We start from the raw sequence: 15,427 nt of genomic DNA, 5'->3' as shown, positions 1-15,427 counted from the left end.
TATACCTCTGTTATTCATTACATATAAAACCATATTACATTAATACATAAAACTGGGTTTTCTATCAAAGTACATGTCATCACAGCAGTCACCCAGGATTCTGTCATCATATAAATTTCTGGGAGAGTCTTGTGAGCTGTTATCATTACGCTCAGTGTAGAGGATCAGAGGAGGGTTTCTGGAAGCTAGAAAAGAAACAAAGCAAAAGAATACTGAAGGAAAGAGGAGGACAACTTGAGAGGTAAGAGTACAGAGGGGGTTTCAGTGTTAGAGAAAAGTGATAGATGCTAAAAAGTTGCTGCACACCAGTGATATTGCAGAGAAAAAGAGCCCTTTAAGGTGGTGAGCATGTTAAGACAAATCTAGAAATACAGAAAGATAAATATGGGTGAGCATAATGTATGCTGTGAAATGAGTTGCAGTGTTTTGAAAATTGTTAACCAAGAATCAGTTGGGGGAAAGGGAAACAAATTGATGATTCGGCTCTAACATTATTGTTTGGGCAGCTTTTCCCCTATTACAGTGGGCTCTCTCCTTATGCGGGGGATCCGTTCCAGATCCCCTCGCGTAAGGGAAAATCCACCTATGCTCGAACCCCATAGGAAATAATGGGGCGCGTGCATGTGGCGGAGTGGTGCGCACGTGCCATTGTTTCCCTCCCCAAGTGGCTTCTGCATACGCACTGTATATTATACAAACTAAAGATATAATTAATGATTTTAATTTCAGATGAAAGCAGTGGCCGGCATGAAGATGTCATACCAGGTACAGCAGGCCATCAACACCTGCCGCAAAGATCCCGTAAGGGGCTTTAGGCATGATGAATCCAGCAGTGCTTTGTGCTCACATCTTTACTCCATGATCCGGGGGAACCGGCAGCACCGACGAGCCTTTCTCATTTCCTTGCTCAACCTCTTTGATGACACAGCTGTGAGTCTACTGCAAACTTTCTGCAAACATATATACTGAAACATAGAACAACTTGGGATTTAGTTTGTGAGCAGAACAGTATAAATTAGTGTTTATGCTTATATACTTTTTTCTTTACTTTTACAGAAAACAGAGGTGAATATGCTTTTGTACATAGCAGACAATCTAGCCTGTTTTCCTTACCAAACCCAGGAAGAGCCACTTTTTATAATGCACCATATAGACATTACGCTATCGGTTTCTGGTAGTAATCTTTTGCAGTCTTTTAAGGAGGTAAGTGAAATTGTATTTTAATATTCATCTTGCGATTTATCAGTTGCCTCTTCCATATAACCCTTTCATGGCCAATATTACATCTTCAAGTCATCCTGCATGATTTTTTTGTTCATTTGTTTCAGATATTTATTTTGTGGGTCACCTTTGGAAGGCATTCAGAAGCTGGCATAAAAATGTTTTAAATAAAGACATTAGTGGTTCACCTTTGAGGAAAGTGTGCTACTAGTGATGTTCGAAGTATGCAAGCGTGCTATGCTACAGATAAAATCATACATGCACAGTCCACTGCATCTCAAGAAGATTGTACCTCTAGCTAAAATAGCCTGGACTGAAAGAGCATGTGCCTATATGACCAATTCCATTGGGGTTTTTTTGCTTTTTAACAAAAATGCTACAAATTCTGCTTCTGCTCATGTTTGTCAAACTGGCCACTCATTCTTTAAAATGTTGTGCAATAAAATTAGCCTTATATGTGCAAAGAATGTAGAGAAAGCTGTGCGTGGAGTTGACTTTTAGGTAATGTAGTTCTTCATTGTGCAGTCTGAACTGCATAGCACTATGAACATGTATCTGGGTATCTTTCTTTTTTTCTCAGTCAGACTCTATGAAAGAGCCTTGCCCAGTGAGCTGCTATTTTAAAATCTATTCCCACAAATTATGTTCCCACCATAAACATTCTAAAAACAATAATTTCTAGCTTTTTTATTGTTCAAACTATTGTTTAATGGGTAAACCGGCTCAGGGATTTGTCCTGTCTACATGACCATGCACCCTTTGAATGGGGGTCCCTGTCATGCAAAAGCTGCTCCTGTGCTGGTGGGAGATTGTGAAAAGGTCTCTGTGGTTGTTTTTCAAAGGCTCCATTATAGACCTTCTTTCTTCTCTCTGAGGGTACAAAAATTAAAATACAGCCATTTATATGATGTTCAAAGCATTGTAAGGGTGTATGCAAACATTTTTCCCCTTTTAAAATTTACCATGTGAGATAAAGTAATTGTATGCACTAAACAGAATTGCTACCACAATAAGGAGTTCGAAATAATCATAAATAATAAACATTAAATAACTCGGATGGATGTGGGTTTTGGTCATTCAGCGAGTCTGCTTTCCTGAAATGCTAATCAAGGAATTGGTATTTCACGCTTCTTAGTGTCAGAATGGTCTTTGCATGCTGTTCTTCTAAAGCACTGTGTCATCTTCTTTCAGTCTATGGTGAAATATAAAAAGGAAAGGAAGCCTTCATCTGATGAAGAGAGCGAGAGTGAAAGTAATAGCGAGAGTGACAGTGAAAGTGAAGAAGAAACTCACAAACCCCGCAAGTTACGAAAACGAACAAATTCTGATTCAGACACTGATGAAGAGAATGATGTAAATGCTGTCATGAAATGTTTGCCAGACAGTTCAGCTCCTCTGATTGAATTTGCAAATGTCTCCCAGGGTATATTGTTGCTCTTGATGTTAAAACAGCATTTGAAGAACCTCTGTGGATTCTCTGATAGGTAAGGATAGGTATTAATTTTGCTTTCTTCGGCCTGTTACAGACTGCCAAAATAAAGCTCATTCGGGTCTCTTTGGAGGTATGCTATTTAAATGATGCATGCATCCTAAGAATCCGAAAGCTGCACCAAAGCTGCACTCCAGTGCTTAGGAATGGAGGGTGGCATTGGCGCGACCTCCGGACTCTTAGGACCCAGGCATCATTTAAACAGCATACCTCCAAAGAGACCCGAAGCAGCTTTATTTTGGCAGTCTGTAACAGGTTAATATCCTACTGTATTCACATTGCTAAGATTTTTTTAGGTATTTAGGTAAGAAACTTTTAGGTAAGTTTCTAGAATTTAAATTACATTTATCCAAAATGGATGCATGTACCAAAAATCTAGTGACTTAATAAAGTTAAAATTCTATTTTCAGGATGATGTGAAGTTTTAGTTGTAAGAAGAGATTTGGAGTAACTTTGATTAGAGTCGCTGCTTTCAAAAAGTACAAGAATAATTTCCTAACTCCTAGTATTTGCTTTGTTTTCCCATTACAGTAAAATTCAGAAATATTCTCCCTCTGAATCAGCAAAAGTATATGATAAAGCGATAAACAGGAAGACAGGAATTCACTTCCATCCAAAACAGACGCTAGACTTCCTTCGAAGCGATATGGCTCATTCCAAGCTCACAGAAGAAGTGAAGAGGAATATAGTCAAACAGTACTTAGATGTAAGTAATGGGATGTTGCAGATACTTTTCATCAAGTTTCATTGTAAGAGATTTTGAACTTTTATTTTTAAGTTTTATTGGAATTGCATTTAGAACAAGGGTGCCAAGCATGCGGCTATCTAAATGTTGTTGATCAACAGCTTTCAGCATTTCTCACTATTAACTATGCTACCTAGAATTACTGGAAATTACTGTGTAGCTACCTGTGCAGGTTGTATATTCCCAACCCTAATTTAGAGGTGAACATGAAGCACGGTATAATTGGGGGTTTTCCCTGAGAATGGGGAATAGAGCAGCAACCTCAGGCTATGAAGAACTGCAAAGAAGTAGAAGATGCCAGCCACAGATGCTGGCGAAACATCAGGAAGAAACTTTTCTAGAACATGACCACACAGCCCGAAAAACCCACAAAAAACTAGGGAAATACTTGACCTCAGACTTATCATCTGTTCTTCTGGAGAATTCTTCATTTCTCTGAAGAAGAAGAAAAAAGACTTGTCACAAGCTAGTAAATATCAGCATTAACCTACTGGGGGCTGTGCTTAATAAGAGAAGATTTAAAGACTTCAGTTTTCAGATATATATGAGAGGGTCTACTGTATAATATTTTCATCATATTTTTTATCGTGTTGACAATTTTGATTAATTTGGCAGTGTGAGGGAAAGAAAGAACTACAGATATTTCATCAAATTAAGTGAAAAGAACTGCTTAACCTGTTGGGGGCTATGATTGCTTAAAGAATTGCTTAAACTAATGGAAAAACGAACCATTTGTAGGTACCATTAGCTTCTCCTTTAATAGTAAGCCATAAAAAAGTCATGCCATTTTTCTCCCCCTTTTTTTCTTTTTGCTGTCGTTTCATAGCATCTTTTAAGATGCTTTCTAATCTGATCTCCAACATCCCTTTTCAGTTCAAACTTCTTATGGAACATTTGGATCCTGATGAAGAGGAAGAAGATGGGGAAGTGTCAGCTAGCACAAATGCTCGCAACAAAGCAATTACCTCGCTGCTTGGAGGAGGCAGCCCTAAAAACAATGCAGCTGAGACAGAGGATGATGAGAGTGATGGGGAGGATAGAGGAGGAGGCACTTCAGGGGTGAGGCGGAGGAGGAGTCAACGTATTTCGCAGCGTATTACGTAAAATGATTTTTATGTGCTTATAAATGTCAGTCTATAATAAACTGTACACTGAGTAATGTAATCCACATGAAAAAACATTTTGTAGATAGAAATTCTTAACCGTTTATACAACATTTTGTAGAAAGTTTTAACAAAAAAACAATAAAAACATAGAAGAGATTTTATCTAGCATAAAAAATTAATTTTCCTTTGGAATGTACTGTGTGTATCCTTTTTATTGTTGCCACGTTTTTATGTAGCTTTATGATTCATTTGTACATATAATTTTATATATCAATAAGAGTTAAAAGACACGGGTACAAAATTAAATATGTGATTTTGCAAGGATATGTTAACCCCTTGGCGCTGGCGGTCGCGGTGCGTCTCATTGCCGGCAGTGGAATGTGTGCCGGGGAATCCCAACTCCCGGCGTCAAGGGATTAAAAGCAATAAAAGCAATAATTTCACTCAAGTTCTTTTGTGTAACACTTGGTCTTTTTTCCCCTCCCAATGTTTTAGTCATTGAGAAGGTCAAAACGAAATTCAGACTCTACGGAGTTGGCAGCACAGATGAATGAAAGTGTTGATGTCATGGATGTCATCGCTATTTGCTGTCCAAAGTACAAAGATCGACCACAAATTGCAAGAGTAGTACAGAAAACCAGCAATGGCTTCAGTGTTCAGTGGATGGCAGGCTCCTACAGTGGCTCCTGGACTGAGGCTAAGCGCCGTGATGGCCGCAAACTGGTGCCTTGGGTAGACACTATTAAAGAGTCAGACATTATTTACAAAAAAATTGCTCTAACGAGTGCTAATAAGCTGACTAATAAAGTGGTTCAGACTTTACGATCGCTGTATGCCGCCAAGGATGGAACTTCCAGCTAATGCATTTGTACATGCAGCCAAATTTTACACGAAGTGAAATAACAAAAACAAAAAAACAAAAACTTGAAATACCAACTTTCTGGCAAAAAAAATCAATTTAATGAAGAGTAAGAATGACAGCTGGGATGCAGGAAACAGAAGGAAATGTTTGGTAAACATTTTTGTGGGAGCTTCCTTCGCTGTTGTGCAGCAGAAACTTCTCAGTTCATTTTTACTCCCACTGTATAATAGTTTAACAAAAAATGTTTATATCTTGAAAAAAAAACTTTTTCTGTTTTAAAAAAATAAACAAGTGAATGTTGGAAATTAGTCTGTTAATGTTCTTAATAAAGTGTTCTTGGAGTTTAACCTAGCAGCGGATGGCTTTCTTTAGCTTAGCCCAGTTTCCAGGGAAGCATTGTTTTTCCAGGCTGTAAAATGGCAGAATCTCCTGGATATATAATTTATTCTGTTGGGGGAAAAAGCATGCAGTATCTATGACCTATCTGCAGGAGGAGTTTTTGTAAATGTAGATTTTGATGTATTAGGTCACCCTGAAATAATACGAGAAAAGGGATCCCCAGCAAATCTGGTGGAGCGAATACTGCAATAAATTTTTTTACTTCTCTTTGTTACTTGTCTGTTTCCATTTGAATTTCTTATTGTAAAGATCTGTTTAAAATCCATTTATATTATTTTGCAGTCTTTTATGTAAAATTTACTATATTGGTGGTTTTCAAAGCAAAACAAATATTGTTTATACAGTTTGTATAGGCTGACTTCTAAATAATTGGTATCTTTTATTTTTATCCCTTAAGAGGGTGTAAACACAACTTAACTCCAGGGTTTTATTGTATCCTGCAATATTTAGTATTAACTATATATGATTTAGCACTGTGCCAAACACATTTTCAAGAGTACATTTTGATATAAAAAGAAACTATAGTTTATGCCTTGTATGCTTCAATTTCTTTCTAATGTTGTCAATGTGGCAATGTTGAAATCTTAGGGAAAAACAACCACCACTCCATTTTGAGTAACCGGCCCCACATACTCACTGACGGGGAAGAGAACATCAGAGAACATTGCAGGAACAATTGCTGTGATCAAGAGGCGATCTGTGTACCTGGACCCTGTTGTTGAATATGGTTTTCAAGTCTGAAAACTAGAAAAATTCTGGCAACAACCCTGATTTTGCAGCCAGAGGATGAAAATGTCAGGAGTGAATATGGAGTTTGTAACTTATAGTTGCACTAACAAGTTTTTCTTAAATGGTTTTTTACAAGTTGAGTGGGGATGCTTGGTTGTACGGTAGACAGGTTTTTTAATTACTTGAAAACTGTTTCCATCTTTTATACACTGAAGATGCTATTTTACAGAGTCTCTGGAGTGGTTGCTTCAATTTATGTTGTCACCAGCTTTTCATGAGCTATGATACATTCTGGATAAGGACATAAAGAAGTTAATTTTTGTGTTGTGATATGAGAAGAAGAAATTAGTAGCACCAACGTAATTGACAGATAACTATTTTGAAAAAAGTTTGTGTTTTCACATTGAGTTAAAGATGGATTTTCATCAAAGATTTTGGATGCATACATTTTCTATAAAAATATATGGTGGGGGGTTGGGGTTTTATTACATTAATTTATAGAACTAGCGTGTTACTTGATCTGTGAGGGGTAGTAGCACACTATTCAAATTCATTTTCTTGTACAGAAATCAAGAATTAAACTGACATGACTAATTTATCAGAATCTATTTAATAATTTTCTATGGAATATTTTTCTTTCCCGCTTCGCCATAATAACGTGTTGTATTGCAAATACTTCTGGGACCAAAATCAGTTTTTAAAGTTGGAGAAACATTACATGGTCAATATTTTGTGTCTTTTACCTGTGCTTTATGATGTCCTAGGCATTTACAAAATGGTTATATTATTTTGTAGTCTACCGAGAAAGAGAAGTAGAATACACAATACTACACCCTATTTACTTTAACACATACTATTTATATTGATATTTAATTGCTGTTAATTGTTTTTTCTAATGATTGGCCCAGGACACACAGTATTGAAATGAGACACTGTTGAATTTACAGAAACCATACTTGGTGGTTTAGTCAGCTTTTGGCATTAAATTATTGACTCCTTTCTTTCAAATGTCGCAAAAGATATCAGTCTACCTACTTCTATGACACATATAATGAAGTTGGGCATTTTGTCCAGGTTGACTCAATACAGCCTGATATGGGCCTGCCTGTGCTTGAAGACTCAATGGGAGCAACAGTTTAAGCAATTCAGATTGAAGCCACATCCATGCAAAAGTGATCACAGATCAGGGTTTTGCTGTCTCGTCACAGTATTATGTTAACCATACCTTCGTATCTTATTGGTTGATTATTGCGATGAGGTGGTTTGTTGAATGCTTGGGAGTTGTACTTCTAGGCAGTATATTATTGCTTGAAACTCTGTGCTGTCATAAACTCCATATCAGATCATGTCTTATCCCATCTTAGCATACAGAAATCAATTCATTATGATTATGGTGCTTGACTGACCGTTGTTTAATACTTAATATCCCATCACAAAATCAGCTAAAAGAATATTAAAATGCAGACTCTTTGTGCAGAAAGTTCTCACCATTTTGTCAGCTGCTTGAAGTTGACCATTGTACATTTACTGCTGGTTTCTGTCTTGTCTTTGAGTGCCTTTCCTTGTCTCTGTCTCTATTAACTACCATAATTTAGGTGGTTTCTCTTTCCCTTTTAACGGTTAATATTTCAAGTCTCTTTGGATTCCTTCACCTTGCCCCCAAGTTTTCCATGGCCAGGTATATGGCAGTCACATGTGTGGGCATTACAGGGATTAATTTGTCGCCCTATAATCATCCAAGAGGTTTGGCAAATACAGTGGACACTTCCCATCCATGGGGGTTCGGTTCAAACACACCCTCCCCTTGCAGACAAATCTGCATTAGTCAACGGTTGGTGAAATGCACGCATCCGTATTGGTGTGTGTGTGACCAAGGCAGTCTTCCTGCCAATGCTTCAAAGCTATCCTTTTATCTCATAAACGTCCAAAGAACCCTTGGTCCTTTACACTTGCCCCACCTTCACCCTTAATACATTTTCCTTTAAATGAACTAGGGTTGGGGTCCCCAGTGTCCTCCTCCTGTCCTTGTTTTATCTTTGGTAACGTGTTGTCTGTGAAGTTACTGTTATAAATTCACTCAGGCCACTGCTCGTCTGGTAACAAATAAACATTAACTTTATTTACAAGCATGTGTTAAGATGATACCTTCTTCAAAATTGTTTCACAGATCATGTGCTTACAGTACTTGAATAGTTGCATGTTATGTCCTATTCAGTTCCCTCACTGAACTCTTTCAAGAGTAAACTGTTTCTTGCTTCCTTTAAGCCTATTCTCTTATACTTTTAAACCTCTTCCCCTTTAATTCTGAATTCTGCTAAGGTACACTGGCAACTCTCTGAAGGGAACAGCTCTGAACTGACGCTACATGCTCTTTCTTGACCCTGACCTTCTCCTCCCTTTTTATAGTCACTCCTCCCACAGCAGCCCCTTTTACAACCAGGATTGGCTGTTGAGGAAAGACTCAGCCTAGTGACTTGCCACAGTGCGCTGCCATTCAGTAATATGTGGCAGGGCGATGCACGGGAGCTCCAATCCACGGATGGTTAGCCCCATGTGGTGTGCCACTAGTATTTCAAAAATTCCCAGATAAAACTTCAGAAAACATACTCATTGCCGTTGTGGGAATAATGTCAGGCTACTTAGGTAGCAACAGATTAGTAACAATGAAAATGTTATCCAGATTACTAGTCTGATGTCTTGGGTTGGAATACATCTGTGAGCGCAGTCAGAGTGCTACTTTCACTACTTCCTTTTTAGGATTCAATGAAAAGAAATGGCAGGTTGCCTTCTAATGGTGAAATCATGCAATACTAGTTGCATGGCCTGGAAGATCCTTCAATTCACATAGAAGTACTGGGACTTGGAAGAAAGGCATGTTCCTTCTGTTAACCTTGAGAGTGCCAGGCTATCTTCTTATATGCTTCAGAGGATACATATACTGCTTTGTGGTGAGAAGGTATTTCTATCAGTGTACTTCAGGTTCAAAAGTGGATTGGATGGTAATTCGTTTAACTCCTACTCTCTTCAGAAAGATTGACTATATAAAAAAAGTATCGATAATCACCAGGAACTGAAATGGAATGAAAAGGATCTCAACCTATGACCAAAGTACGTGTGAAAAACATGTAGAGACTTAGTAAACCACAAACTAAGCATGCGTCAACAGCATCATGTGGCAGCAAAAAAGGCAAAAAGGGAGGAAATGCAGTTCTGGCCTGCGTCAATAGAGTTATAGTATCTAGATCAATGGAAGTAGCAGTACTACTACTTTGGACAGATCTTACCTGGAATACTGTTATGTGGTTCTGGTAACTAGTCTTGAAATAATACCAAGAAGCTGTCCAAAGGAGGGCAACCAAGACAATAAAGGCTCTGAAAGCCAAATAGTTAAGTCTGGGAAACACGGAATTAAAATGATAGGGCCTAAAGGGCTGCCACGTGGAAGATGGAGTGAAGTTGTTTGTTGCTCCAGATGGTAGGACTTCCAACGAATGAAGAACCAACAAGAAATTCCAGAGACCTTCCTGAGACACCAAGACTTCTTACACAAGGGAACAGGCTGCTTCAGAAAGTGGTGAACTTTCCTTTGTTGATGGCATTTAAACAGGTTGAATGGCCACATTTTAGGAATAATTAACAGATCCCTGACATGGATTTGGACAAGATTTGGACTGAAGGGTTTGGATTGAAAAGGACCATGGGGTCCTTTCAAACTTTTCTAACACACGTGTTATAAAGTCCGCAGCAGCAGTTAAAAAATCCAGAGGTAGAGGAACACCAGTTCTACATTAGTTAGAGAGCTGCTGTAGTAGACATGCTGACAGACACAGCTGAAGACTTATGATTCTCTTCTTTATAGTCTTCAGGAGTACCAGACATGGGCCAGTAGTGCCGGGACCATTACAACCTTTACTTTCCCAGTAGGCACCAATATGTAGACATATGTAGACATATATTTTAGAGTTGTTGCAGTGACAACAGGAGAGCATATGAAGCACATTGTTACATGTTGCCAGAATTGCTCAATTTTCCTTAGGCTTTGAAAGTCTGGCACCTGTTCTCCATCTGGGAAGGATAAAAGATAGAAACCAAGGATAAAAAATAGCAAGAAACTGCATTTAGTTCATATGCTTTTGTACAATTCAATAGAGAAAATTTTTGTGCATCTAACAATTATTCCCTTCTTGAGCACAAGTATTTTTCTCTCTTGTCACTTTTACAGTTTTTTTGCACCATAATGTAAACTAGCAAAAACCTTTTTTATCATGCTTAGGGAGATATCTGTGTTGAAAGAAATGGCTGTACATTTCAGTGTGTACAAATGTAACATCTAGGCCTCAGATCTGTAGCAAATTCCCCATTTTGGGAAATAATGTGTTCTCTTTCTCCCATAAAGCAAATCTAAAACATCATCTGAACCTTTAGAGGCCTTTCAGGGGGAGTTGATTCCACCTGATAACTGCAGCAGAAAGGCTTCTATACCATCCATTGGAAACATAAGGACATATGTTTTGAAAATCCTCAAGAATTAATTACACATCTTTTCTGCTACATGAAAGTTATTTTCAACAAACAATATGGTACTACTCAACATATTGGGTGCAACACTCTATAAAAGCATCTGCTTTAGCCTCAACTGTTGCCTTTTTCTCTGCTCTGGAAAAAATCTCTCCTTGCAGTGTGCTCCACCACGTCAGACCAACACTTTTTGGTAGTTTTCACTGCTGACCCTTCAGTTTTGTCAGAAATGTGAAAAGCAAAATCTAGTCAGCAAATGGATACATCATTGGAGGGGGCTGCTTTTGAGCCCATGAAAATATTACTGAACAGTCACTCTTTTGTAAATTTACCTATAGCTTTATTTGCACAGTTCTAGCCACAAATAAATCATGGCAAGAAAGCCCCCTTAATAGATTCGCCTTAGGGTTGCTGGAAGTCTGAAACAACTTGAAGGCATCGAACAAGACCATAATATTTACAGCTGAAATAATGCCAGTGGTTATCAAATCCTGTCTTGGGCCCAATATAGTGATGGTCATTTTATTAAATGATACTATTTTTAATTATAAATAGCCATTTAGGAGCATTCTCGACACTTGACATTTAAGAATGAGCCAACTAAGTAAGTTTGTGCATTTAGGGAATGCTTCTGTACACTGCATTTGCTGAACAAATAGCCACAAAGTCTATCCATCAGTAATATATCCACACTGCATTGTTCATTTGGGAGAAGAGGCTGAATTCCTTCTTTTTTTTGGTGAAACTAGTCACATGCCCTTTTGAGAGTGACTAGAGTTGGGCTAGGACTAATCATGTTGGTGGTCAGATAACAACATGGTTTTGTTTTGTATTAGCTTGACCAAAACGTATGTAGCTGATTTTATATCAGGTTTATTAGAAGACAGCATTTGACCTCATGACACAAAAAAACAGGTAAAGATTTATAGAACTGCATAACTTCATATCTTATGAAGAGAACTTACTTTAAGAATATTCTGTGATAACTGTTGGCTTTAAACAAGAAATAGACTGTGTTATCATCTAATCCTTCCATGGAAGTAGTTATCTGGTGCTGAGAGCAAGAGAGAAATTACTAAAGTAATGGGCAAGTCACTCTCCACTTAGTTGTCCTTTTAAAAGTGTCTCTGATTCCATTCCATATTTAATTGCATCAACTGATTTCTAAAAAGTTGTTGTACTTGACTAATTCTATATCAATAGCAGCAATATTTCTGGCATGATGCCTTGGAACTGGACAGAGAAAATGACGTTTTATCTATGGATTAAGGTTCACTTTAGTTATGTTTTTTTCCTTAAAGTCACATTATTATTCCAATGGAACATATTGCTTTTGAAGAAATCACCATGAATCTGATAGTGGGGTCATTTCTGGAAGCAAACAGCAAATTGGAGCTAATCCAATTTTCTGGGTTGAGTTGGTCTTGAAAATAACTCAATGCCCCACATTACAGTGTTCCTATCTGGACCTATATGTTAGGAAATTTTTGAGAAACAAGTACTGACCCTAAAAGGAACTTGTGATGAACCAAGGCTACCAGGAATGTAAGTCTGAAGGCAGAAAGTTCAGAATTTTAAACTCTCTACATGGCTATGTCAGAAGGAGAAAATGCAGTGTAGAATAACTGAACAATTATAACAACCAACAATGGCCAGAATTTTCCATCAAAAGTTACAATGTGTAACCATAATACAGCTAGATCACTGATGTAATGTGCAACCATGCTAGTAAACTGATGTCCTGGTGCATAATGGGGGTTTCCCACTGCACAAATAGATAGGATTTCCTTTGGGACCATAGGGCAACAGACATGCTGTTGGCTCCATTTGCACCATGGTCTCAGTACTGTAGCTGTGTGTCTGCTCCCCTTCTGAGAATATGAACATTGTGCGATGCTGCAATTCAACTTCATGCAGCTGTCATTTTGCAACAATGTAGCTTTATAACAGGATGCCATCCATTGTGTCTGTCGCTACCATCTGTCGCTATTGAGGCGTGAGCCCTAGACAGCTGGAACATGACATGGATACTAAATGGCTCCTAAGGATGTGCATTTCAGGTACCTCTGGTCTTGGAAGTGCTCCAAGGATGCTTAGTATCGCAACCTGAATCTTATATCTTATTCCACCCAATTCTGTCTTGTCAGCATTGTATCCATCTGTTGTGTAAACTGTGCCAACTAGTGTACCTTTGTTGATAAAATGGTTACAGTGAACTTAAAATCAGTTTAGAAGATTACTAACGATAGATGTGAAAGACTAGAGTATTAGCCAGAGTCTTCAGAACAACTGAATCTCAACAAAGAACAAAGTTTACTCCCCAAATCAGCTTACAAAATATCATTTTTTTAAAAAAAATACATTCATGTCACTATGTAATTATAAAGCATCTTGTGCTGGAGTAATCTGTAGCATTAAGTCAATGTGCAAATCTGTTCAATTAAAGAGAATCATGCAGTCCTTCAGATGTTGGACTGCATCTTTTCAGGAAACCTAACTAGCATAGCCAATAATGAGGTATTTTGGGCATTGTAATCCAGTACCAATCTGGAGGACTTTGAGGTACCCACCTGTTTTATATTCTGCCTTACACTACTGCTTTTAGTAAAAAAAATTTAAAGTACAGAACTCCAAGAATCTTGTTTGCCAACTTTAACAGTTGTACGCTCCAAGAAATCTCTGTATATTTGGCATTTGTACCATTTTACATAATTCCACAATTTGGCTTTTATATTTTGTTCTCAAACTACTGACATGAAGAAAAATCCTTTGGAACTTTTCTGAAACAGTATGTAGAAATCCTTGTAGTAAAGATTGTTCCATGCTGTTAACTCTGCTGTGCTCTGTGCAAGTTCCCTCGTCCGTTCTATCTGCAGATCATAAACAGCCAGATGGCATTTCAAAGCGCAACCAAAAACTTGTGCTTTATTTTTCTTCAACATTTGCCACTAAGGCCTCCACTGCTTTCCAGTCAAGTTTGCTAAGGATGCTGCTGGTACTTTCAGACATGCTGTCGACATTATTATAGCTGGTAGTGGAGCAAGCATCTTCTAGAAGCAAAGATTCCTATGAAGAAACAGAAGCATAAATTAAAGAAAAGGTGGGGCAATCTCTCATTATTTAGTCACACCTGAGCATTTAAAAATAACCAAAGTTTACAGTGTTATCTGCAAAGGTGTGTTAATTATTTGACTACTATGAGTAAGGATTATTTCCCCCTCTTTCCATGCTTTCCAGTAAGACAGGAGCTCTTGTCAACCAGGTGTCAGAATACTGTTGGCTGACAGCAATATGAAGCCTGAATGGCAGTGGCTGAAAAAGTCTGGTTACTCCAAGGAAATTATTGTTATCCCTGCCTGTCTTTGCATCATGCTTCAGCAAGCACGTGTATACCTGTGATACATACTCTGCTCAGTGCAACTGCATAGGCAGAATCAGTGTGGGCATTTTACAGTTTTATGGACAAGTGTAGTACAAACATGCTGTAGGGGCAGAAGGAGGAATGGAAGGAGAAAAGGGTTTGCTTCTACCCGTCCCCATATTTGTACTGCTGGTCTGGTTTGCTTTCAAGTTCTAGCTAAATGTGATTCTGATCTTGAAATCAGTATTTCATCTGCTCAGAGAGGACTCTTTAAAGAAAAAAATGGTCTCTTTGAGCTACACATTCACAAAGATGAATGAATTCTTGTCATAGCTTGCATAATAAATTCTGAACCTAAAGGTTAGTAGCTTCCAAGGTTCCACTCTTACCTTCACAGCATTAGAACTGCCATATAGTATCTGCTGGATCTCCCCGGGGACACTCCAAACACTCATGGTATCATCTTCACTCTCCTCATTGGCCTGAATTCCTATGTGAGTGGTTGGAAGCCTTATTTGACTCACTGGTCTGCTTATCCGATCAGAATCTGGAAGGGAGTATTATTATTATTATTATTATTATTATTATTATTATTATGCATTATTTATACAGTGCTATAGATGTGCACAGCGCTGTACATACAAACAATAAAATAGATATGAGTAAACCTGCCATGGCGTACAATCTAAGAAATAGTAGCATAATACATATAAATAATACATAACAATACAGGAAAGGGTTCAATAAAACAGGCAACAAATTAAAAACGTCAAATAGCAAATAGTCACGCAATGCCTGGGAACACTTCTCTGAAAATAAGAGGTGATAGGACAGCCCTGTTGAAATATTTGAAGGGATGTCATATTGAGGATGGAGCAAGCTTGTTTTCTGTTGCTCCAGAGACTAGAATGCGGAACAATGGATGTAAACTGCACGAAAAGAGATTCCACCTCAACCTTAGGAGGAACTTTCTGACAGTAAGGGCTGTTCAACAGTG

General features: G+C 38.0%; 2 protein-coding genes across 9 annotated transcripts in view; one reads left to right on the top strand and one right to left on the bottom strand.

Annotated features, from left to right (window-relative positions):
• NIPBL (NIPBL cohesin loading factor) overlaps positions 1 to 6,036 on the top strand; it is a 233,476-nt gene extending 227,440 nt beyond the window's left edge. For 7 of the 8 annotated variants that reach the window (XM_089496474.1, XM_089496496.1, XM_089496456.1 and 4 more), the window contains 6 exons: positions 730 to 930; positions 1,057 to 1,203; positions 2,413 to 2,705; positions 3,242 to 3,416; positions 4,329 to 4,514; positions 5,057 to 6,036. In XM_089496474.1, the coding sequence (XP_089352600.1) occupies positions 730 to 930; positions 1,057 to 1,203; positions 2,413 to 2,705; positions 3,242 to 3,416; positions 4,329 to 4,514; positions 5,057 to 5,422 (1,368 nt within the window). In that variant the 3' untranslated portion in view covers positions 5,423 to 6,036. Of the gene's footprint in view, positions 1 to 729; positions 931 to 1,056; positions 1,204 to 2,412; positions 2,706 to 3,241; positions 3,417 to 4,328; positions 4,556 to 5,056 lie in introns of all 8 variants that reach the window. The other variant, XM_089496503.1, reaches the window with a different exon arrangement.
• Positions 6,037 to 10,429: 4,393 nt separating this feature from the next.
• Positions 10,430 to 15,427, bottom strand: part of CPLANE1 (ciliogenesis and planar polarity effector complex subunit 1) — a 99,467-nt gene continuing 94,469 nt past the window's right edge. Inside the window, exons 52-53 of the mRNA XM_089496517.1 lie at positions 14,820 to 14,977; positions 10,430 to 14,135 (exon numbers count right to left, since the gene is read on the bottom strand). Coding sequence (XP_089352643.1) covers positions 13,995 to 14,135; positions 14,820 to 14,977 — 299 coding nt within the window. The 3' untranslated portion in view covers positions 10,430 to 13,994. The remainder of the gene's footprint in view (positions 14,136 to 14,819; positions 14,978 to 15,427) is intronic.

The sequence above is a fragment of the Sceloporus occidentalis genome, unplaced genomic scaffold (assembly GCF_023333645.1).
Source record: "Sceloporus occidentalis isolate IW3139 unplaced genomic scaffold, rSceOcc1.0.p SCAF_1, whole genome shotgun sequence".
NCBI classification, from domain to species: Eukaryota; Metazoa; Chordata; class Lepidosauria; order Squamata; family Phrynosomatidae; genus Sceloporus; species Sceloporus occidentalis.
The sequence above is the reverse complement of the archived record's forward strand: the minus strand, read 5'-3'. Positions and strand labels throughout refer to the sequence as shown.